Here is a 24,919-nt window from a genome sequence, read left to right on the forward strand (position 1 = left end):
GCTTTGGTGCAGTGGACGAGATGTATTGCATCGGGCTGTGTGAGCATTGAAGAAGCCAACACTGTTTACGAGGACTTGCGTAGGGATGCGTCGGCATTGAGGATGAGCTGTGTCGTGCTGGGCCGGAGTCGATGATTGGCTGCATTGTGCTGCATCAAGATTCATGGAGATGAATCTACATTGAAGAAGCCTGTTATCTCCCTATGGCTTTGAACAGGGGGCAAGTCAACGGACCCTTGGAAATGTACTGTTGTTCTAGATACACACAGGCAAGCTGGATTCAGCAGGGTTGCTCACAGCAGCAGAGGATTTCCGGTGCAGCAACGTTCAGCCTTTGGCAGCAAAGCAGTAGTTGGTCAGCCAGCAGGGCTGATTTCACAGCTGGGCAGTCCTTCCTGCAGGTCCAGAAGTGATCTGAAAATTTGGGTTTGAGGGTCCAATATTTACACTTGTGTTCGCCAATTATGCACCAATAACATGGGTCTCTGTAATTTCCGAGCGCGGAGTGTACCTGGGTCCACCTCTTGTTGGTCAGTTGCCTGATCGAATGGGTACCCTCTTCAGGAGGGTTTCAGATACTGCTCCTGAGGTGTAGGCCGAGTCGTACTCTGTTCTGCACCAGAGGATTACTGGAATCAGAGTGGGTAGCTTCTACCTCTGCAGGATCTGAGCCATCACTGTAGGGCGCAGGGATCCTCCCAATTGCTGATAATTTTGTGTTCGAAAGAGTGCAACTGTGTGAGAGCCCCCTGGTAAGTTTATCTTTTCCGCTGCCCATTCCCCAGGCTTCTGCAGGAGAAAGGTGGCTGAAATCAGAATATAGCATATGTTCATCGCCTGCAATTTCTGCTTGACTCCTTCGAATGACTTAAGCAGTTGTTTGGCCATTTTGATGTAATTCAGAAATATTGTGATTTTTGTGGATTGGAGTTTCAGTTCCTTAGCCTTTTTCTGCTCTCGTAGTATCACGTCCCGATAGCGAAAGTTAAAAATTCAGGCAGTGATCGGCCTCGGAGGGTGTTTCGGGGCAAGCGATCTGTGGACTCATTCAATGACAAATCACTGTGATAGCACCCCCTTTGGTATTCAGAAGAGCGACCAGGTTTCTAGAAATGTGTAGCGGTTTCTACCCATTCGGAGAGCTCACCAGTTAGAGATTGTTGCAGCAGGAAGAGTTTTCCAGGTCTCCAGCTCTTGCATCCAGGTGTTTCGTAGAGAGACAAGTTTTGAGACAGTATTTTTAAGGGATGCTACCTTGTCTTCTAAGGTGGATATTCACCCCTCGGTGACCCTGCCAGCTATATTATGGAGATCTTGGCGGAGCAAGGTCATATCCATTTTATTTTCTCCCACCTTCACCGAGACGGATTCCCGTGATTCATGGATTGCCTGTAGAATAGAGTTGGTTGGTCAGTAAGATTGTGAGGGGTGTGAGCTTCAGATTTCCCAACAATCATACAGGTTAACATGTACCAGAAGCAAAGCAGGAGGGGGGCTAAAGGAGCAGTAGGAAAGGAGAGGACTGATGATTGTGAGGGGTACTTATAACTCAGTATTTTGTAAAATAACAATTTTAAGACATTTAAAAGAGACAAGAGTGTTTGTTTTTGTCTGCATGTGTATGTAAAAACCCCAAAGACGTCATCATACCTGACTTAAAGCACCTGTACCCAATACATTTATTAGGGGTGTGTAACACCCCAACCACCGCCTCTGAAGCTACTCCCATGGTTGTAAGAGTCTGATGAGCATGGGTTTGACTCCTTGTCCGTTGCAGAATTTAGAGTGCCTGGAGGTGGAGCGGTAAAGCAGTCCATCTTGGTCCAGGCCGGGCCCTCTGGGCCTTTGTCTTTCTCCATGTTGTGGAAGGGGCAGTTGGGTCAAGTGAAGGAGCCCAGGAGAGTCACAATGGGGCCCTGTCATTCGACCTGACAACTATATTCTCCTCCGCTCTAATGACGTGTGCCAGACTCACCCACTAGCGCCCGTCCAAGTGTGTCCTGGGCGAATGGGGTGGGTGGGGTAGGCCGGCACGAGCAGCCGGTACTCAAGTGAGGCCTCCTCAGGCTGATAAATGTGCAAATGTTGAGGGTATAGACGGCCTGGCCAATCAGGTTGGTGGGAGACCAGCTTTAATCTCTCCTGTCTTGCAGGTCTGAGGTCGAGATCGTCAAAGGGGTCAATAGAGTCCCATATTGCTGTCAGCCTTCCCTAGAGGTTCATCCTCTATGTTAACAATAATAAAGGTCATCCACTCACTTATTCCATGGGGCAGTTTCCACTTGGGAGGAGGATATTTCGCACCATTATATGGAGATTGAGATTGTATTCATAATACTATGGCAATCCTCAGCGGGAGCAGAGAGGGAGGCATACAGTGTCCACATGTGCAAAAGGGGCCGAGCTAGCTGCACTCCACTTACTGCTTTGGAGCCCAGTCTTGAAGGTCTAGGTTGCGCTGTGTGCGCTTGATGAATCTCTGGGAGCTGGAGCGCATGTGCCAGCCCCACCCGACTAAGGCCGATTGTCTTCTTTGGGTCACCATGCCTGGAACCTCTGGCACCACCTTTGAGGGCCTGGCAGGCTTCCAAGTCCCAGCTTCAGTGATTTAGCTGCAGCGTGTTCCTCTCTGCTCCAATCTCCGCTGGGGCCGACCCGTTCATCTGGAGGTGCCCGAATCCCATCAAACCGCGTACAAAATTCTCTTGTATGATTATCTCGGAGTTCAGCCTAGGACCCCAAGAGTAGGATGAGTAGTTTGTGAGATCGGATTATGCAGGATACATGCAGTGGTCCTGAGCCAGTCTAAAATGTGTCTGCCATCTTGGCTGCTTCAACCACACCCCATTTACATGCATTTTTACACACATTGCAACACTTAAGCCTGGATCATTTTTCTTTTTTTAAGCGTTCTTTTTATTAAACAATTGGTTCATACACCAGTCAGTATAGTACAGAGACAGGGTGTAATGTGGCAGGCAGTAATTCGAGGAAACCATACATAGTCTATATGAAAGGAAGTATACAATAAGTAGAAGAGACTATCAGATTCTGATCTCTATACCACTCGATCTCGTCCCCCCTCCTGATTCCACCCATTCTGGTCCCTCGTAGTTAAGTTCTGTACTCTACCCATGCAGCCCAGATCTTTTCCCATTTTTTGTGGCAGCTTCTGCTTTGGTATATGACTTTTTCCTCCTGTTGGCACCAGTCTACCTCACGTTTCCAATCTCCATTCCTTGGAGTATATGCAGCTCTCCATGCTCGTGCAGTGTTCCTTTTCGCATCCCGTCTGCAAGCCTAAGCCATATTCTAGTAATATTTTGGCATGTCTGTCTCCCCCATCTCTCCTAATATGTGCCACTGTGCCTCAACCGGGACCTGAAGACCCATCACAGCTGTCATCACTTGGGCAACTCCCGGCCAATAGGACTGAATTTTGGGACATGTCCAGAGGATGTGAAAGAAGGTACCCACCTCTCCAGCATCCCCTAGCGCACTGGTCTGTGTTGCAGTGGCCCATACAGTGCTGAAGTGTCATAGGGACTTTTGATCTATGCAGGATCCGAAGTTGAATCAGTCTGAACCACGCCTGTGTGGCAATCTCGATAGGACTCTGTATGGCTTCCCCTCAATCATCATCCGCCAGGAGTCCCACGTCTGTTTCCCATGCTTCCCTCAGAGGACCCATAGGATCAGGGGAGTTATTCATAATCTTTCGATACGTGAGGGAGGCAGCTTTGTCAATGATTGGGTCTTGAGTAAGAGTCTGTCCTGTAGCGGGGAATATTTAGGTATTTGTTCTGTCTTCGATATATGGCATCGAAGGGCATGCCTCAAATGCAGGTAATGTAATTGCTCCCAGTCTGCCATCTGATATTCAGTCTGTAAATCTCCAAAAGTTACCATAGTCCCGCTACGCCAGACGTCTCCCAGGCGGTCTATCCCAATGATACCTCACCTACAAAAACGTTACAGGCTCCAGACCTCACCCAGCATGTCACATTCCCTAAGCGGGGGTCTGTTCTCTTAGTTTAGTTTCCTGCTCCCGTAGTTTTGTAGCTTTTCGCCATGCATGTGCCACTGTCCGCGTGTGTACCAGCAGAGATCTTTCACATCTTTTACTATACAGCACGGTTGGGTAGCCGCCGTTTCCCATGGCGAGGCGGTCCACTCAATAAGCGGGCTTGGTGTATGGTGCGAAGACTCAATCGTTGACACTAATAAGCTGGGATGCCAAGTAATAGTTCCTGACATCAGGTACCACCAGGCGCCCTCGAAGAACTCCTCCCCCCGCTGCAGCTTGCGTAGTGCTATTTACGGGCTGCCACCCCACCCACAGCAGGTTATGCTGCTCTGCCTCAATCGCCCAGAAGAAGGCCTCTGGGATCCGATATGGGGTGTTTTGGAGCACGTATAACAGGCGAGGGAGAGCCATCATCCCGAACAAGACCACTCTGTCCTTAAGGGAGAAAAAAAGGCGTCTCCAGTAGGCCACATCACCTCGCAACTTCTCCAGTTAGGAGTGTATATTCCGAGCCATGAAGTTTTCCTCTGACTTGATGATCTTGTCGGACCAGGGCCGCTCAGGCAGATGTGAGGGGTGGGATATTGCCCGTCAGAGGGAATACTAAGGCCTTGTCCCAGTTTATCCGGTAACCCGATTAGCTGACAAAAAGTTGGAAAATGTGGATGATTCTGTGGAAAGTTTGACAGGGCTTGTATGCATAAAGTAGAATGTTATCCGTGTATAGGGAGATATACTACTCCCAGCCACCCCCTACATCAATACCTCGAATGAGCGGATTCCCACGAACCCACACCGCAAGTGGCTCAAGAGGAAGGGGGAGAGTGGGCACCCCCTGTCACGTGCCCCTATGTTGCAGGAATGGTCTATATATCATCCTGTTCACGTGGACCCTCGTGAGCGGGTCATGATATAGAAGTTTAACCCAGGCGCATAACTTTGGTCCAAAGCCCAGTCTGGCCAAAACCACAAAGAGGTATGGCCATTCAATGCTATCGAACACCATTCGCGTGTCTAGTGACAACAACGCGGCAGCCTTAGCCAGCTGGGTCGCTGTCACATGCATGAGTCCATGTAGGTGGCGAAGATTCAGCCTAGTACTACTGCGTGGCATGAATCCTGATTGATCAGGATGGAACCGTGGGCATTACTGGGCATAGCCGGTTGGCTAATACCTATTCTAGGACTTTGGCCTCGAAATTAAGTAAAGAGATGGGCCTGTTGGAGCTACATAGCTCCGGAGGTCTTCCTTTCTTCGTAATGACAACAATAATCACCAATGTCAGATCCTCTGGCAGTCGTCCATCCTCCTGAACGGTATAGAACATATTTAGCATTGGCTGGGCCACTCCCTCTGCTACACACTTATAAAGATCCACAGAGCGGCAGTTTGGGCATGCTGCCTTTCCAGATTGTAAATTCCGAATAGCCCCCACTACCTCTCCCTTCACCAGGTCCCATTCGATTGTCTCCCCATCCTCGGCCGACAACACTGGTAGAGGAATATCCTTGACCAGTTAGGCACTGTCGTTTCCCGATCTACAAGAGACCGGTTGATATAATACTTCGTAGTAGGTTGCGAAAGCCTCCAATATTTCTGCTCCGGACCTCCTCGTAGGGCCGCCGGGAACTCAAAGCTCCGAGACCCAATTTTGGCTCCTATCCCTCCTGACTAGCCATGCTATTAATTTTTTGGCTTTGTTGCCTAGATTGTATATTTGCCTCTGCATGACTACCGTGTGTGCATGAGCTGCGTTTTCTTCACGGTCTCTGAGCTCTCCCCCGTCTGAGACTCAGCCTATGCTTCAGTGCTGGGTCAGTCGTACCCTCCCGCCCCAGTTGTATCTCAATGTATGTTATTTCTTGTTCCATTTTATCGCACTGAGAGCACTCCTCCTTCCTTTTACCCCCAACCACCGCCTGCACATAGCCCAGGGCCACCACTTTCTATGCTTCCCATAGGGTGCTGTGCGAGTCCACTGAGCCGCTATTCTCATCAAAATACTGTTCTGTTCGCTCCCTGAACTTATCTCAGAATTTGCAGTCCTTAAAGTGCCAGAGTTCTATGCATGGTGGGAGAGTGTAGTCTGGGACCCTGCTGAACCCCCTCGACTGGAGAATGATCTGATATGCCCCTCGCCTTGTGACGCGCCTCTCAAAACTGCCTCGTGTACACGGTCCGTGTAAAAATGAAATCTAGCCGGCAGCCACTTCCATGTGCCGCCGAAAATTGTGTGAACTGCCTAGCGGTCAAGTTGTGCATCCTCCATAAGTCCATGCGCCCCATCGCCTCTGCAAAAGCACGCAGTGGTTGCAGCCCTGTTGTCTTGAGGGTGTCACAGCCCTGTCCTGTTCTAATGATATTGTGGCATTCATATCACCAGTAATATGAGGACGCCTGGAGTATGTCTAATATTAGTTTGTGAAGTTCTGGGAGAGTCTCCGCGTGCAGCCTCAGTGGTATGTAAGTGGAGCATATGTAGAGAGCACCCCCTCCCATGTCCCTGCCAATGCCACATACCTGCCCGATAGGTCCTACCACGTACATTGCGGCACAAAGGGTACTGTATTTTTAACCAGGATTGCAACCCCTCTGGAACTCGATGTGAACCGATTTGATTGCTAGGTAGTTATTGTCCTTCAAATGTGTCTCCTGTAGAATAACTAAGTCAGGGGACTGTCTCTGCGAGCATTGTAGGACCAGAGTACATTTAATCTTATCTCCCAGACCATTGACATTCCACGTCATGACCTTCATTGCTGTTGTGTGTTGTGGTGTCATGTATGTACTGGGGTAGATCGCAACCTTCCCTTCTCCCTCCCCGCCACCCACATCTTCCCCCGTCACTATACGGCCGTATATCGCATAAGTCATGTGTTGGTGTTTCATAAGCTAAACCAAAATAAGCATAAAACGTGTGCAAAAAATGGGAAACAAACACCGCTATAGAACACCCCCCTCCCTGCTACCCTGCACTGTAGGTCTAAAACTACCCACATCCCCAATTTGCAGAGCACCTGTCGCCCAATTAAACAGCCACTATATGTTGGGGTCGGCTGGTGCCGCTTCGTATAGATCAGTGGTAGCCCTCCAGCCCTCCCACCTTACCTGTTACTCCAATGTACAATGTGTGTCCTTCCGTATGTCTTCACAAGAACCCCAACACTTACGAGACCTTCAAATGTAGAGAAGTCCCCAATTCAGTCCTCAGTTTGTCGCATCTAGGATACATCCAAGGCCTGACACAGCGCAATTTGTTTCTTGTCACCTCTGACTAATACTCCCAAGTCCCCGCTCCACCAGATCTATCCTCCCTGGGTCCAAGTTTTAATGGTTGATTTTTTAGCCCAGTGTAGAGTGATTGTGAGGGAAGCGATTGCCCCCATTCTCTAACTATCAATTCTGTTAGTGAAAATATTATTAGTTCTCCCATTGGTCTAGCTACGGCGACAAGGGTCTCAATTGATGATGGTGGAAGGCTGTTGGCATTTGATAATAAACTTACCATTTTGTCCTGGAACGTGGCAGGGCTTTCTAATAAGATGTCCTGCCCCAACTGGGGACTTTTTATTGACCAGTTTGATGTCTGCCTGTTTCAGGAGACTTGGATCAGGGAACATTGGCGAGAGGGGTAGACCCTTTGGGGGTTTGTCCATCCTCATTGGTTCGCACTTAGGATGCACAGTGACGCAATTATATACCCCAATCCTAGATCTTCAATGTATTAGACTTTCCTTCCTGTCTAAATTTAGTGTGATCCTTATTAACGTCTATTCCTGTCCCACTAGGATGGGAAAAGAATCACCAACATTGGATATTTTAGATAATTTTATATCTGCAGTACAGGGGGAGAGTACATTGATTGTTGCAGGGGATTTCAACTGCCAATATGAACCTTTGCCGGGCATCATAGAATCTATCACTAGCGAGGAGGATTCGCTTTGGTCCATTCCAGATCTTCAAATACCTTCGATTAAGGCATGGACACCACTTGCTCTTCAAATGAACTCCATTACTATGGCTCACTCTTTGAGAGCCTGTAATGGTCGTGCCCAATCAGACCTGGAGGGTAATGCCACTTTTAACCGCCCAGGCCAGCTTTCCCGTATAGATTACATCATGGTAGAGGCAAGGACTTGGTCTAAGGTAATTGACTTTGTGATCCTTCCACGTCATGATAGTGACTATAATTCTCTGGTACTTAATATAAGCCTTCCTGAGATGGGTTTAAATATGGGGGATAGACTGGATAACCGAGGAACTCCCCTTCTTTCAAACGACAGAAGAATGCTTAAATGGCCAACGGTGAAAAAGTCCCCAGATAAAATGAGTACCCTCTACCAAGTGAACTAAGTGGTCATTTAGACCATGGGCAGGAAGTGTTTTTTAACCCCTTCTGTGCCACGCCCTTTCCCCCTCCTGTGCCGGGCGTTACATTAGTGGGTGGGGTTCATGACGAGATAGTCTCGTCCTGGGCACAGCGCGACCGTGCTCCATGACGAGACTATCTCGTCATGGGCACTGAAGAGGTTAACCTAATATATAATATACACACAGGTCTAGCGACCGCTCTCGCTGAATTATTAAATCCACCAATGGTTAAACCCAGAAAGAATAGGAAGGCCTCTACATGGTTTGATTCCAACTGCAAGAAAGCCAAGGGGGCACTCCTGGACGCAATTAAATCCCTGAACAGACCATTAATAAAATGCAAGTGGCTAGAATACAAGAAAGTGCTAACCGAGGCTAAACAGAACTGGGAAAATAGCAAATGGGATGCCATAAAAAACGCCCTCGGGAATAGGGACATGAGGGAATTCTGGTCAATAGTACGAACTGGCGGTAGGGATGGACAAAAGGCAGATGATCCAAATATTGCACCGGAGCGATGGGTTGAGCACTTTCAGATGCTGTATGCCCCTCCGGTAGAAGCTAATCCCTTTTGTGATCCCTCTGCACAGCCACTGTCTCAGAACATCGATGAGACGTTAAATTGCTTCCTTGATAATTCTCCCTTAGTTCATACTAATAATGAAAAATATGATATTAAAGTAACATTGAAGGAGGTTGAACTTGCTGTAAAAAGGCTCCCAGTAGGTAAGGCGCCTGACCTCGACAAAATACCTGGTGATCTTTATAAGGACCAAACAGAGATATGGGTTCCACATGTCTGTTTATTGTTTAACGCTATACTCCAGGGTTCTAAATTACCTGATACCTGGGTGGGAGCTGAGATTATACCAGTGTCCATGAAAGGATCCCCACTACTGCCGGCTAATTACCATCCGATCAGCATGATCGATGTAAGGCAAAAACTATTTGCACGTATTATTCTCGATCGGCTTCAGATCTAGATGGACGATCAACTGATCCTGAGCCCCTATAAGGCTGGTTTTAGGGAAAAGACATCCACGGTCGACCAGTTACTAAGGCTCCAACTTTTGTACTGGAAAACTGTGAGACTAGAGGGTGGCAGCCTCTACTTAATTTTTGTTGATCTTAAAACTGCCTTTGACTTGGTACCCCGTCAAATACTATGGGCTGTATTGGAGGATATGGGGATCCCTGCATATCTCCTTAACATCATTAGGAGACTTCATTCGGATAACTTTGCGCAAGTGAGGAGTGGTAAATGGGAAGGCTTAACATCTAAATTCCCAGTCAATAGAGGAGTAAGACAGGGATGTGTCCTGGCACCCACCTTATTCTGTCTTTTCGTCAATGCACTGATTGCCCACCTCAAGGGGGTCAAAGATATCGATGGCCCAAAGCTAAAAAACAATCAGGTGGTGGCATTAATGTTTGCTGACGATACTCTCCTATTGTCAAAATCGCCAATGGGAATCCAACGTGCCCTGGACAGCTTTGTCAATTTTGGTTATAAAAGGGGGGTGGTGATTAATAATCAAAAGACTAAGTTTATGGTCTGTAATTCACCAAAGACCAGATGTGCCAATCCCTCCCTGTACGGCATAGCTTTAGACAGGGTAACTGTATTTGAATACTTGGGCATCACCCTCACCGATAGAATGGATTGGGGCCCACAACTGGCTAAGGCTAAACTCAGACTTGCGCATTTTAAAACTCCACAGGGAATCTACCTCTAAGCCAGTTGCTTCCATTATAGAAATATATAAAGTACAAGCACGGGGAGCAATTTTATATGGGGCGGAATTGTGGGGACATTCCTCGGTAGAAGGTATCAGTAAGACTGAAAATCTATTCTTATGATCACTGCTGGCCCTTCCATCCAGTACCCCTCTTATTCCCATGAGACTGGACATGGGTATTAGACCCATAGAAGAAGAAGTGGCTCTACGGCCCCTAACCTATTGGCGCAGACTTTGGGTTACCCCTGAGCTGACACATTTTAGAGCTGAAACTGAAGAGTTACTGGGCCTTCCTGGGACTGAGAAATTGCCCTGGTTTGCTTTTATAAAAAAAGAAAGTATGAGACTGGGTTTATCAGGTCTTTGGTCCAATCCTGCGGTAGCTTCTGCTGAGCTGTCGCGTGCTTATTTGGTCAATTTGTATCGCACGAATAGAATCATGGATACCGTCAGCAATTCCGGCTTGGGCTCACTTACCCTCCACTTTTTTAATATAAAAGACGAATGTAGAGTGGAGCCGTTCTTAGATGAGATTCAACCCAGTGCAGCGAGAAAACGTTACTTGCAATTTAGATATGGCACACTCCCGCTTAGGGTTTTCTCCTATAAATGGTCGGCCAACAAGACAGTAGAATGTCTGGCCTGTGGGGCTAAGGAAGAGACTGAGTCCCATGTTCTCTTCTTCTGCACAAAGTATAAATCCATACGGCAACGGTGGCTTGTCCAACTTTGCAGAAATCCGGGGTTTAGACATCATAATGAGGCCCTCAGAATACTTAAATGTAGTACTTCTACTCCTCTTGAATTCTCTGTTTCGCGTTTCATCGATGCTATGTGGCGCAGGAGAAGATCCTTCTTATAAAAAAAAATAGGGGAAAGAGAGGAGAAGAAAAAAATATATATATTTATCTCCCAGAAACTAATCAAGAATTGCAAACCTTGGTCCTTCCTAAATGTTTTTATATTTCTTAAAACTTTTAACAATTTTTATACATTGAATGATAACTGTTCTGTGTTCCTATTTTTAAGTGTTGTAAATACTAGTAATGATATTGTCTGTAAGTATGTATCTTTTAGGGTCTATGACCGAATTAAAGATTATTTGACTGACTGACTGTTTCTTGTCAGTCATCCTCTGCAACTGGGGCTTGTTGTCCCCCGCCCCCAACACGCTAACCAAGTCCAGCTCGCAAGGCGGTTCTCTGGGGAGAGTCTTTAACCTGAAGCATCATCCTGCTCCCCATGGTGGGCGTCATCACTGACCCCTGCGTTGCCGCTGGTCTCGCTCTTGCTGTCTCTGTTGCGTGTTCACTCGTCTGCCCTCAAGTCAGTCCCACACATTCTTGGGCGCTGTGAAGTACCACGACTTATTTGATTGTATTAGAGGGGAGTCGCACCTTGCTGATCTCTAAACCTCCTCAGGCCTCAGTTGTGTGTACTGCATTACTGCACAGCTACAGCTGTAGGTCATTTAGGTCCTTCTTTGTGGGGTCAATTACACAGATATACAGTTGACATTGACACAAATTTTGTTGGGTTCCGGTCCCATAATGGCAGACTTTAATGGTTTGGCTTTTGATGAGTCAATGGTCCAGGACATTCTGAATGCCCCGAGTGTAAGTTCCCCAAACCATCACACAATCAGATGACTGGACCAAACTACTCATTTTGAAACATACACATGCACATACACTCACACATGGAGCCATAATGACCGAATGTCTGAGAGGGAACTGTGCTCCAAATGGTCTAATTGCGACCAATGCCCCCAGATTGTTTTTAGAAGACAAACCATTTAGGAAAGACTGGTCCCTGATAGCGTGGCACTGCACTAGGGATTGGTTGATCCTAATGATTGGCACAGCCAAGAGGATTGCAGATGCCATTCTAGTTGAGATCCAAGTCTTTGAGGGCCAGATAAAGGATACCATTTCAGCATCCCTCTTTAAGAAAAATCTGGAAGAAACAAATAAAAACAATAAAGATCTAAAAGAGAGCTTCTAGCGTCTAAAATCAAAAAATTACAGAAGGATCCAGCTTGTTTCTCATTGGAAAAGGTTTATCCATACTGCTCTGATGACTACAAACCACCTGACCCTAACCAAAATAGTTGTGGATTTGGCTCCGGATACTCTCCATCTGGATCAGGATACTCCACACCAGATCAAGACCCATGGTCCAGTGATTCTGAATCAGGAGTGATAAAATGAGGCGACCTACGACAAGCAGAAGAGGCAGGGGAAAGAGGCAGGTCGACAATCCCACCTTTAATCAACAGCAACAATGGTGGCCCCCTGGTCCATGGGCATACCCCATGCCACCTTTCCATCACCCTGCAGCACAGTTCCCACCGCCACCACAACCCTTCTATCATCCGTCTTTTTTAGAGCAGGACCGCGGACGGTTGAGAGCCAGAAGATGATCTCAACCACAAGTACATTGGGATGTACCTCCATCGCCTTGAACGTCACAGAGCATGAACAAGATGACAACACTACCAGGAACAAGCAGGAAGACGACTTCATTGTCAATCTGAGCCAACGCCCCTTGAGTTCGATTGAGATTGATTTGCTGAACAAAGGACTTGGCTATGTACCCACCTATGAGGGGGACCCCTTCCAGATACACCAGGAAATTGCTCAATTCTTTAGAAAAGTTTGCTTGAACTTTTTCTTCTCTGATAAAGATACCATTACAACTCCGGACCCTCCAGTCAACACTAACCTCAGTAAGATATCTGTGTTTATGCTGCCACCGCATACCATACGACCAGATGTCATCACCTTCAAAAAGGCTGTTCTGAAAGATCTGAACCTAGGCCTAGAGACCCAACGGTCTCCATTCAAAAACCTTTCCAAAAAGGAACAGGAAGCCCTACCGGAGCTGCGCAAGTATGAGACGATCACAACCAAGCCAGCTGACAAAGGCAGGGCAATTGTCATAATGGATTCCTCTTCCTACAGAGCGAGTGGTTCAAACAACTGGCAGTAACCAGTGCCTACCGTCCTTTGAAAACTGACACCACCAGGAGACTCTTGAACACGATTGCCAATATGGTTGATGAGGCAAAGGGCAGGGTTGGCTCACTGAGAAAGAAGCTGAATTTTTTTGATCAACACTGAGCCAGTTACTCCCTTCTTTTATATGCTTCCAAAGAATCACAAGCAACAAAGACCACCTCCTGGACGACCTATCATTACAGGAATTGGGTCCCTGCTGGAACAACTCTCTCAGTTTGTTGACTTCTTTTTGAGACCCGTGGTCTTAGAGATGCCTACTTTCCTGCAGGATACTAAAGATGTCGTATGTGTCTTAGAAGATCTGGAGTTTAACAACGATACTGACTTCCTGGTCTCGTTTGACGTGGAATCACTTTACACGTGCATACCACAGGATCAGACACTGTCCGCAGTGAAAGCTCTACTACACGCCACAGAATTGAACACCAAAATGCCTGTGTCTTTCATCATGCGATGTGCCACTCTGGCGATGAAAGTGAACTTTTTTCAATTTGAGGATACCCTGTTCTTGCAGATATCTGGCACTTCGATGAGAAGCACATTCGCCTCAAGCCTGGCACACCTGTATGTCCACTCCATCGGAACAGAGATCATTCTCACCTCCGTGAACCCCTTCCATCCAACATCTGTCTATGTAAGCGTTACATAGATGACATACTTGTGATATGGCGAGGTACTGCTGAAGACATCAATCTCTTTCATCATTGTCTCAATTCTTGCAACGACTTTCTGAAGTTCACGTGTAAGTACAGTCAAGAGAAACTTTCTTTCTTAGACCCCCTGATCTACACAACTCAGGGCTCTCTAAGCATGGTACTGTACAAGAAACCTATGGCCAAAATGATCTTCTTTCATACTCGAAGTCTTTGCTGGACAACTTGTCATTTGGCCAATATTTGTGGATTAGACGCAACTGCACTGATGTAGTAAAATTTAAAAGCCATGCATAAACACAACACAACCCATTACAATGCATTCCCCATTACAACGCAATTTACTATTGTAACTCCACCGGGGCGTTGCTTTGGGGAATGCGTTGTAATGGTTTGCGATGAAAAGCCCTGCGTTGTAAAAGATTTTGCAGAGTAAAAAATGCGGGGTAATGGCATGCTTTGTAACGCATTTGTGGAAAAGGATGTTTACCTATTGGTGCATACCAGACCAAGGGGAAAACGGCCAGCCCAACAAAATACCCTTTGAAATCTACAACCAGTCAAGGGTCATTTCCCATGTGGTGGCTGCAGTGTCTGCTCACAAAGTACACATACCCTCACATAGACATTGGCACGGGCAGCCCATGGGAACTGAGGCAGTACACCAATTGTAATTCGGAGTGTTTGATCTACCTCATCTCCTGTCCATGTGGACTGAGGTTTGGTGGTATGACCACGAGGAAGGTCCAGACACGGATGTTGGAACATAAAAGCACAATACGCTGCAAAAAACAAACTTACTACACACTTTCAGGAAAAGGGGCACGATGCAAACAAATTTATATGGGTTGTCTTAGACAAACCCAACATTATACAACCTATTACAAATATGTCCCAATACTTTTTTAGAAACGAGCAGCATTGGGTGCTCAGGCTACGGCCTGATAGCAGGGGTTTAAATGAAGATATTCCCTGGTCCAGCCTATCTCGCCCGCAACGGGATATGCTATTTTGATGTCTAAATCTGTTCTAGATCGATTTCTGTATATATTTCATGCACTACAACATCTTACTCTCCCCCACGAGTTTTCTAATGAAGCAATGAGATGTGGTCTCTTTACCATCTACATAAGATTCTATTTTTCCATCTATACAGGGCTCATCTAGCTCCTGTTTGCCCCTTCCATAGGTGGTACGCGGTCTCTTGGGACTTGATGCCCACTTAGGCGTCTGCCTCTCCCTGTTCCTTCATCACATGTTCTCTTACTGAGTGCATCTTGTTGACAACTCAACAACTTAACACCCTGAGCCTGACTCCAGGTGTTTACACACAGGGGCATGTTGCTCTCAGTGTTAGCCGCTGTCATTATTACCTTCAACACTTGACTGAACATGAGTCTCCCTGCGCGAAGGAGTCTGGCATTTGATTACAACTGAACCATCACATCTAATATAGGTGTGTAAGCAAGTGCATTCCAATAAAGTTTTGATATTCAAATACCCAAGTTGAGATCTTTCCACCTTGCAGATGCCCCCGGGTCTAACTTTAGGATCTTGATTTTGCTAGGGTCTTACGCCCTGATATACTATTTATACTAGGAAATCTTTAACTTTTCATTAATTTTGATCTTTAACACTGACACGGAGTTAGTTTCCACTGCTCCATGTGAAGTCTTTCTTCACTCTCTGCTGACCCACCAGGCAGAGGGATGGATGCCACTTTACTTAATACCATTCCTGACAATTATGGAGAAATCTCCAAAATAAATATTACATTCAAAAAATGGATAAAAACTCACTGCACAAACTAATACCCTTGAGATTACACAAAACCAGCTGACCGAAGGGACAGGCTGCATGGTTCTTGGCTGAGCTAGTAGAATTAAAAACCTGGTGCAAAAGAATGGAAAGGAAGTGGAGGATAAGCTATGATGCTAGGAGTAAAGTTTTATACAAAAAAGCATTAAAAATATCAATATACTATCAGAAAAGCTTGGATTAAGGACTTCAGTTTGAGAATCTAATTCCTCCAATTCAACTAAGGAGGTTTAAAATATAGTCAACTCTTTTATGAAACCAACATGGGATCTGGTCCTCCTCCATCCGAGTCCAGCTGCAATTTGCTAGCACACACCTCATATATAGAGCAACCTAAAAAAATCCACTGCCAGACATCCAACAACTATGACTTTAATCTTTTGTTTGAGTTTCCAAATTGAAATAATTTCATCAAATCAAACTAATTTCTTGTTGATCTGGATATATAAATGTAATCCTCAATCCTGGTCATTTTTCCTTTCACCACACGGTGCTGTGCACGTTTTGTTGATATCCGGCAGACACTGTACACCTTCTCCAGGGCACCAACAACCACCACCAAACAAACGGGTGACCTGGGAGGTGACACTGTTACCTAATCATAAAAACTGTCTCCCTTCTTCCAGACCGTGCTACACCACTCATTACTTCTGTAAATCTCAGGACTGATTTAGATATAATTCTCTTCCTTATCCGGATGACTCCATTTTATAATCCTTGTGGCTTAAACATGTATTGCAATGGGTACCCAAACCAAATTTCTAAACATCAACCTGATTGTGCTCAACATAGGACACCGCTATGTACGAGCAGTTAATACTCCTAAATAAGGTTCAGCGTGGGGTCTTCTCACGAGGATCTCTGTGGACGGAAGATAAGGTCCTCCATGCACTCTGGGTCCCCCAGAATCGTAATGCTGTTCTGTCTCGACCTCCCCTCTGCATCCTCCGCCTGGACCTCCAGTTAGTGAACTGCTGTCCATCTTTGGTCGGGAGTACCTGGAATGGGAATGAATCTTCAGCCTCTGTGATCCTACCTTCTGTGCCAGTCACTCTGTCCACTGTGTTCCGGAGGTCCTGCAGGAGCAAAGAGACATCAAGGCTCAGTTTACCAATCTTCCCCTTTAGTGATAACCGACAGTCCTGATTTGCCTACAAGAAGGTGGATGTGTTATGTTATGTTATGTTATGTTAGAAGGTGGATGTGGCATCTGATGATTGCTATTCTTCTGCCAGCAATTGCATTACGGCCCTTTTCTGTCAATCTCAGGTCACGTTGGACTTTGTGGTCTTGGATCTTGCCCTGTGTAGGTTGTGACATCTGTTTGTCCTTGCCCATCGCTGCTCAAGGCAACTGCTATCACAATCTCTCACAAACTGTGCGCCCAATTACTGCTTTTTGTACTTCTGCTCAAAGCAGAAAAAAGGGGGCTGAAAGGGGAAGTCTGAATGGTGATCTGCTCCAGCCACCTCTCCAACCCAGACAGTCCCAAGGCCATCACCTACTTGCTACAATGGGGGTCACCTAGGACCCAGACAGATCGAGTGTCTTAGATGTCAGCTGTGTTGGCCACTTGAGTGTCTGCAATACTGAACAGAACCCTGAGGGCTCACCTTCGTATTCTGTGGCCGCAGAGTCTCTGGGTCTACACCATACGCTAGGGAAAAGTGAGTGCTCCATTTCCCTGCATACCTTGGCACTCCCGAGCCACAGGTAGTCTTCTTGCATAGTCCTTCTCCAAACCAAACAAATGGCACTGCAGAGAGCTGTGCTGTTCTGCACCAGGCTGCGCGATCCCTCTCTGGCCTTCACCACCCTAGGAGAAGGGAACCACTGTAGCCTTAAACTCTGTATCAGCACTTGCTTGAGCGCAGGTGGTTCCAGTTGTCCCTGATACACCAGCTCAGGACTGCCGTCCCAACTTCTCTGCACCCGCAGGCCAGACTTCCCACGGCCTGCATACTGGCTAGGAGTAGCAGCTGATGCAACCTAAAATAGCATCTGGCACAGGGCAACTTCAGGGCACAGTTCTCTCACACCCACACACACCGGATGCGAGTGGATAACCGGGGTCGTGGCACTGAGCAAAATGCATCTGCCATCTTTGACCACCCCTCTGCCCCCACACTTCTAATTTTGTTGATGATTTCTAAGGGCTTTTAGTGAGGGACATGATTATTAATAATGCAAGTCTGTATGCATCTAATGGTACTTCTCTAGGAACTATATAGCTAGGAAGCACTCTACATGATAGCAAGGTGTGTTGCCCTCCAGGTCTCGCACATGTGATGGGCAATGCAATTAATACTCAATGTCATTAATAATCATCGTGTCAGCTAGGAAATTATAAAAACCTGTGTACACTCCATCTGAGTCCTAATCTTGTTAATCTGAGCTACCTTCCACCACTGATAGCATTTTTCTGGTTCATTCATCTTTAGGTCAAGCGTTAAACAAGACCTTTTGATTTTGCTAAAATTAATATGTATAATATACTTACTTGAAGGGGCTTTCAGCCACCTCGTCACCCATTGGTCTATTGTGTCATTCACATTTTGCTTTCACCCACAAAAGCACACAGCATGAGGTAATGGGTCAGCCTACTTCAGCCACTAGTTATCTTCACTTTGACTTCATTTTGCTCTCTCACAATGAGCACACCCACACACAAGGCGGTTCCCTTCAGTACGAGTGGTTCTGTTTCTACTTTGATGACTTTTGTGTTGCCTTTTTGTTTAGACACTTAGCTGAAAGCACTGTGCTCTATACCAGATGTGAGTTTAGGTCACATTCTACTCTTTCAGTTCCTGTCTCCAACTAATGCTTTTGTAAATTCCTTTTGGAGTGTCCTTATTTATCTGGCTGCTGGTGTTGCACAGCGTCCATTTGAAACTGTTCTGTATTAAGGTGTCCTCTTTTTACTTTTCGTACAGTACACAAACAAAAGCTTCAACATACATGTAAATTCATAAGTGGACAATTCTTCACACCATGTTTATTCTGGATTCAATTTAACCAATGATGCATTAATAAACTTTTCCCAGTAAGAAAAACAACCTTTATCATGTTTAAATTGCAGCAGTTGTAAAACATTTTTGTTTTTCCTTCTTTCTTGCCTTCCTTCTCTCTTGCCTTCTTAAGTTCCTTCTTTTTTCCTTTCTTTCTTTCATTCATATTCTTTCTTTCTTTCTTTGTGGTTTATTTCTTTTCTTCGTTCTTTCTTTTCTTCTTTCTTGCTTTCCTTTCTTCGTTGCTTTTTCTTTTTTCCTTTTATTTGTTGAGCTTTCTTTGTTTTTCTTTTATTCTTTCTTCCTTTCCTGTTTTATTTTGTCTTTCTTTTCTTCTTTCCTTTGTCTTACTTTCCTTCCTTCTTGTCTTTCTTTCCTTCTTTCTTGTCTTTCTTTATTTTTTCCTCTGTCTTGCCTTCTTTTTCATTCTTTCCTTCATTCTTTCTCTTTTCCTTCTTTGTTGCCTCATTTCTTTCTTTTGCCTCTTTCCTCCTTTCTTTAATTCTTTCTTTTCCTTCTTTCTTGCCTACTTTTTTCCTTCATTTTGTCTTTCCTTCTGTTTTTTTCTTTTCTCTTTTCCTTCTTTTTTTTAAAGGGGCTGGCAGCCAGGGGCAGAAAGATTACTTTTTTAGGGCTGTGTTAGCCAAGATCGTTTGATTTTATTAAAATTATGTGTGTGACATAGTTACTTATAGGGGTTTTCAACCACATTTCATCCATTTGTCTGTGGTTCTGTCATTCACGTTTTTCTCCAACCCACTGTGAGTCTGCTCATTTCAGCCATTGGCTGACTTCACTATGAGTTATGGGCTGTTGCCCTTTCATAAGTAGCATATCCACACATAAAGTAGTTCCCTTCAGTCCCAGGGTGTACTATGGTAATGTGTGTGTTTTTTTTTAACCACAAAACATTGTTTTACCTTTAGTTAAAGTTTTTTGTTTTTGTTTTTTAGATTGACGAACCGGCAGCTTCTCGATTACTAACGCTTTGCAAAAACCATGACAAAACAAGAATTGTCAAAAGGCTGGTAAACCACGCTAGACCAGTTGGCTTTGCCAGTACTTGTTTTTAATGCTGTTGTTTTATAGAGATCTCTTGTGACACCAGGGCACTTGAAATGGTAGCTGGCAAAAGATCAAACACTGGCCGTGCATTTCACAGGAGCAGTACATTTAAGTAAAATTAATAATGTACAATTTATTGGTAAATGTACCAAACTGAAAGCGGATTAATTTCCAGAAGGATGGCTCCATGACTTACCTGCTCACCTCAAACACGTTAGGACCTGCGGGTCAAAGCTCCAATGCCAGGACGGCCCATTCAGTTTCATCTTTCTTATGGCGATAAATTGAATTTGGGAAAAAGCAGCAACTGTTGCATTCAGAGCTTAGAGACGACAAAAACTGGGGTTGCAAAGAGGTCTGTTAAGTTATTTCAGCTTTCTTCCAAATATCTAATGTAAAGGTTATTCGAAAACGCACTCAGACCTGCGTGAGCAGAACGTATTCTCCCAAAACAGAAATAAAGGAGTTCATTGGAAGTATTTTATCAAAATTCCATGGGTTTAATTACAATACATTTTTATATTGAAGTCGTCTCGAGGAATTCTGAAGTTTTTGAAATACGGTGAATGGACAAGAAACTGACAGCACCTCTGTAAATGCCTTATTTGAAGAAGGCACTCATACCACAATTACAGCGCTTCTGTAGGCTCCCAAGTTTGCGTAATGTGGATGGTGAAGCATGGGTGATTGTGGTAGAAAAGTGGACACCGTCACATTTGCCCAGGGTCAGGTGAGTTGAGAATGCCGAATGCTGCTTTGGTACTGAGAACATCTCTTGGGGCCATCCTTAGCTTTGTCTCAAACATCTCTTGTGGGTGTCTGCCACCCCAGACGCAGAGGCTGTGGAGATAACTGAATCGTTAAATGAGTAGAAAACTTCAGGAGGTTACTGCAACCCACCAGCTAACACTTCAAAGCTTGCAGCTCTTTAGATCTCAGCTCGAGGCATCACGCATGCGATGTCTCGAACCGAGACATGCTGTATCTACTTTGTGGGCTTACATCTCTCCTATAGGCTTCCCATTTGCTGGCAACATCGTTGCTCTATTTTCCATTCTCCCCAAATTTTGCGGAGAGGCCATTTGTATCCATTGTTTCTGGATTACTTTAGTATTTTTTTAAATGGGTGACTCGTCCCGCCACACATGAGGAGAGCTGTTCTTTTAGTTGACACTAGCGACGATTTTTATAATCCTCTTTCTATACTGCAAACTGAAGTCTTTGCTTATGATATTTCGCAAAACGATTTGGACTAACATTAGTAAAAGTACCTTCTTCATCATGCACGTCAATATAATCTTGAAAGCGTTTACATTATGAATACTGACAGCAATTTCCTTCACCATGCCGCCCATGCCGTTCCTGCCATCACCCTGCTCCTGCACCACAGCCCATCCCACGGTGTTCGAGCGGTGGCTACCTTTCCACAACCCTGGACAGTGTTGAGGCTAATATTCTTTTTCTGTTATTGCTCCTTTAGCAGAAGTATTTATGTCTGTAATAACAGCAAAAGACTTGTGACAAACCGTGTGTTGACAACGAATCAGGAAGGAAAAAACTGATTCCTCTGGGAGTGTAAAAGCGTAGTGAGCTTGAATTGGCCTGAGGCGCAATTGTGATGTCATTGGCTGGAGAATTTTTTTATCAACTTTTTATTGTCTATAGGGGTTATAGAAATTGGGCTGGGAACCCATGTGCTAGATGTTCATTAACAGAAGCACAGTATCCGGAAGCGGGGGTGCGTGCGATCCAGGCCCGGAGTTTATTTGCTACATGTTGCAGTAAACCTTCAATAAGCATGTCCTGGAACTGTTTACTGAGTAAATAAACCGGCATCCAGACTTAAAGCAAACAGAAGAATAGGAATGAAATCTGTGCTTTTCACTACACTATTCCCCAAGGTGGACCTAGGTCTGACTGTGACTGGACTTTGCCCTGAAGCAGTGTCATTGGCGCTGTATGTGACCGAGAGTCACCCGGCCTGTATCTTCCGCAAGGTGAGGGCAGCACCACTTGTCCGTCTTGTCCCGAGCACCGCTTAAAACACAGTTGTCAATGCTGACTTCGTTAACGTTCACTCTGATCGACATGGGACGCAACTCTCTTATGGCTCCCTCAGGAAGTTGTACCCCAGTGTCCAGAAGCAGAATGAATGAATGAGGAATATAGAGTGATGTGCTTTAGGTAGAGGCACATGTTAGTCCCACTCTTAATCCATCAGCAGTGCAGGTTGCTGGGATTTTTGAAATTGCACCCTGCCATTTCCTTTCGATCACTTTTAAGCTATGTGGTGTCTCTTGGAGGTGTTTTTTAAGTTTTGCCGAAAGACAGCTTTAGCTTTGCTAGCAGACTTATTGTTTTCAATACAAAACATACTGTAAGTTACCTTTTGGTCTGCTCCTTGATTATGATTGAATGGCTTCCTTTTCTGTCCCAGATTTCTACTCTTGTTTTGATCTCTTTCCTCCCTGTTCTTGTGTTTGTCCCATACAGGAACATTTTGGTTTTAGTATTCTGACCTGTTGAGTAATATTCTTCCATTGCAGATGGCAGGGATCTATTTGTAATGTTGAATATTTTTATAAAACTTTACTTTTAGCACTCCTAGGGGATGCATACCACATGCCCTTTCTGCATCTGTCTGGTTGCTCCTCCCAACCCTCTGCTTTTCCCAACACCTTTTTTCTCATTTCCCCCAACCGCTTTCCCAGTGTAGTCACTTCCCACACTTATCTTCGACTCTCGTTCATTCTCTTCTAGAGGCAGTCATGCATGTTTCTTTTTAACATTTGTTCTTATTTAAGACACAATACTATCACAGTTACATCACTTAAGGGACCAAATACAGCAAAAAAACATTCACATTAACAACGCCTATAGCTCGGAGCTTAGGCATTACCGAGACCTATTGGCTTCGCCAGTGCTTGTTTTAGTGGTGCATTCGCCTTCTAGCATTGGTCATGAGGCTTGCAGCTGTTTACACGGCGTTAAAGAATTGTGTGGATAATTTAATTTTCCATAAAAACAAAAAGACAAAGAAATATGAATGGGTGAACAACTGTTGATGTCGCATACGATTCAGACGCCCACGGTGCACATTGTGAAATATGGTCACATATTTTTTCCTGTGACCTTGATCCTTTGTGTTCACTGCACAGTACGGGTTTTATTACAATTGTGTTTCATTTATATACACCCGGGAAAAGGCATACTGATAAAATGTCCTTTGTCTTTTAACAGACATGATTTTGAAAGGTTTTCAGGATGTGCATGCCCCTGTGCCTCCAGACCATTGCCTCTCAACAAGTATTTCATTTTCAGGGTCCAGATCATACTTTGTGCCCAGCAGGACACGAATGTCTAGTAACAGTACTGCTACAGATTACGGCGGGGCTCCGCTAGAAGGGATCTGTATTTGAACCTTTTTATTTGTGTGGATCTGATTGGAGAACTGGAACTCTGCTCATTCAACTCATTCACCCGAGGTTGACAGTGCTTTATGGAATGGTTTAGTCCCTGACTTCTGGCTTGCCCCCTTGGACTGTAGCATGGTGGAAACGGCCGGTCCCCTTAATGCCATCCCTGTGTGGAGAGCATGTTGGTCAACAGGCCGAGCCTTCTTCATCCCAAACAACCGGGCACAGTCACAGGTCCGTACTGTTTATATTCATGCACTCACTCACCTTTAACATTCCCTCACCTACCACCTCACATTCGCTCACCCGCATTACACATCCCACCCACTCATAGTCACCCACCCACCCAAACATGCAGCCACCTAATGCACTCACTTGCACAGCCACATCAACAAACCTCACCATGAACTTATACTCGAGTTCACCAATAAAAAGCTGTATTGAATTTTCCAATGCTTATTTAATCATGTTATGAGAACCATTTTAGTGGCATCTTAGGAAGGAAGATAATACAAGTTTACGTCTTATTTATATGTATTCTTAAATTAATTTTATTGAGTCAGCCATGCTGTTGACTGTGACATGGAGATCGTAACCCCTTAGATTTCTTTCCAGATTAGTTAATCAACCCGGTAACATTATTTCTTTTGCAGTTTACTACAGAATGTGAATTCTTAAATGAGCCCTCCAGAACCCTGCAACTACCAGTGACACACGTTCTTTCGTTCGGTATGTATGTCTTCATTTTGAATTTACTTATTTACATTCTTATTAAGAAAAAAATAGTTCTTGTTGATGCCTAGAATAATAAATCAACGAAAGTAGTCAATAAAGCACAGGAAACAAGTGAGAACATTGTTCCCAGAATTAGCAAAATCAGAAAAAACAAGAGATGTGGGGCCATATGTATCAAGCCTTTTTCCCATTTGCAAACGGGCAGATTCTCAGAATCTGCCCGTTTGCGAATGGGAAAAAGCCTTTTGGGATGTATCATCCCAACAGGCCATCGCTAAATAGAGAATCGCAAAATTTGCGATTCTCTATTTTGCAAATGCAATTGAGGAATTGCAAATTGCGATTCCTTAAATGCCATTCTGGAAGCACCAGAAATTTGCTATTTGGCCTTAAGGAATTGCAAATTACCACCAACTTCAAGTTAGTGGTAATTTGCGATTTTCTTTAAAAAAGCACTTTTTTGATTTTTTAAAAGTGCTATTTGTCACACGTTCATGCCCTTAGGGCATGTATGTGCGCAAAATGTGCACACATGCATATTTCAGGGGTCCTTTTGGCACCATTGCAACCTTGAAATTGCATTCTCAATTTGCGATTCTCTAATTGGTAATCGCAAATTGAGAATGTCTTCCCATTCATTCCTATGTGCCTCCTAGCCCATAGGAATGAATGGGAAGGTATTCCTTATTTGCGAATCTCAATTTGCGATTCGCAAATAAGGAATATGTAGGATTAGCAAATTTTTTAGCAAATCCTACATACATTGCATTTTGCGATTCTCTAATTGTGATTCGCTAAAAATCACAATTTGAGAATCGCAAAACTCTTTTTTGATACATATGGCCCTAAGTGGCTGTATACTGTATACTCAAAAGAGCAAGTAGGGAAATAGATCTTTATTTATGACGCAAAATTAATCTACCCCAGTGTGTATGCATTTTAATTTGGTTATATGATATTGGCGATCTGTGGGCCTTTATAATGCATACCCTTCAATTTGTTTTCCCTTTGGGTAGTCATACAATATGATGTGAACTTGAAAGCTCACTGGAATGTCCACTGCAAA

General features: G+C 44.8%; 1 protein-coding gene across 1 annotated transcript in view; it reads left to right on the forward strand.

The window, feature by feature from the left end:
• The window catches only part of PGAP1 (post-GPI attachment to proteins inositol deacylase 1), a 760,293-nt gene that overhangs the window by 267,350 nt on the left and 468,024 nt on the right, over positions 1-24,919 (forward strand). The window contains exon 14 of the mRNA XM_085648756.1: positions 23,772-23,847. Coding sequence (XP_085504882.1) covers positions 23,772-23,847 — 76 coding nt within the window. The remainder of the gene's footprint in view (positions 1-23,771; positions 23,848-24,919) is intronic.

This window comes from Triturus cristatus, chromosome 3_2 (assembly GCF_964204655.1).
Source record: "Triturus cristatus chromosome 3_2, aTriCri1.1, whole genome shotgun sequence".
Taxonomy (NCBI): Eukaryota; Metazoa; Chordata; class Amphibia; order Caudata; family Salamandridae; genus Triturus; species Triturus cristatus.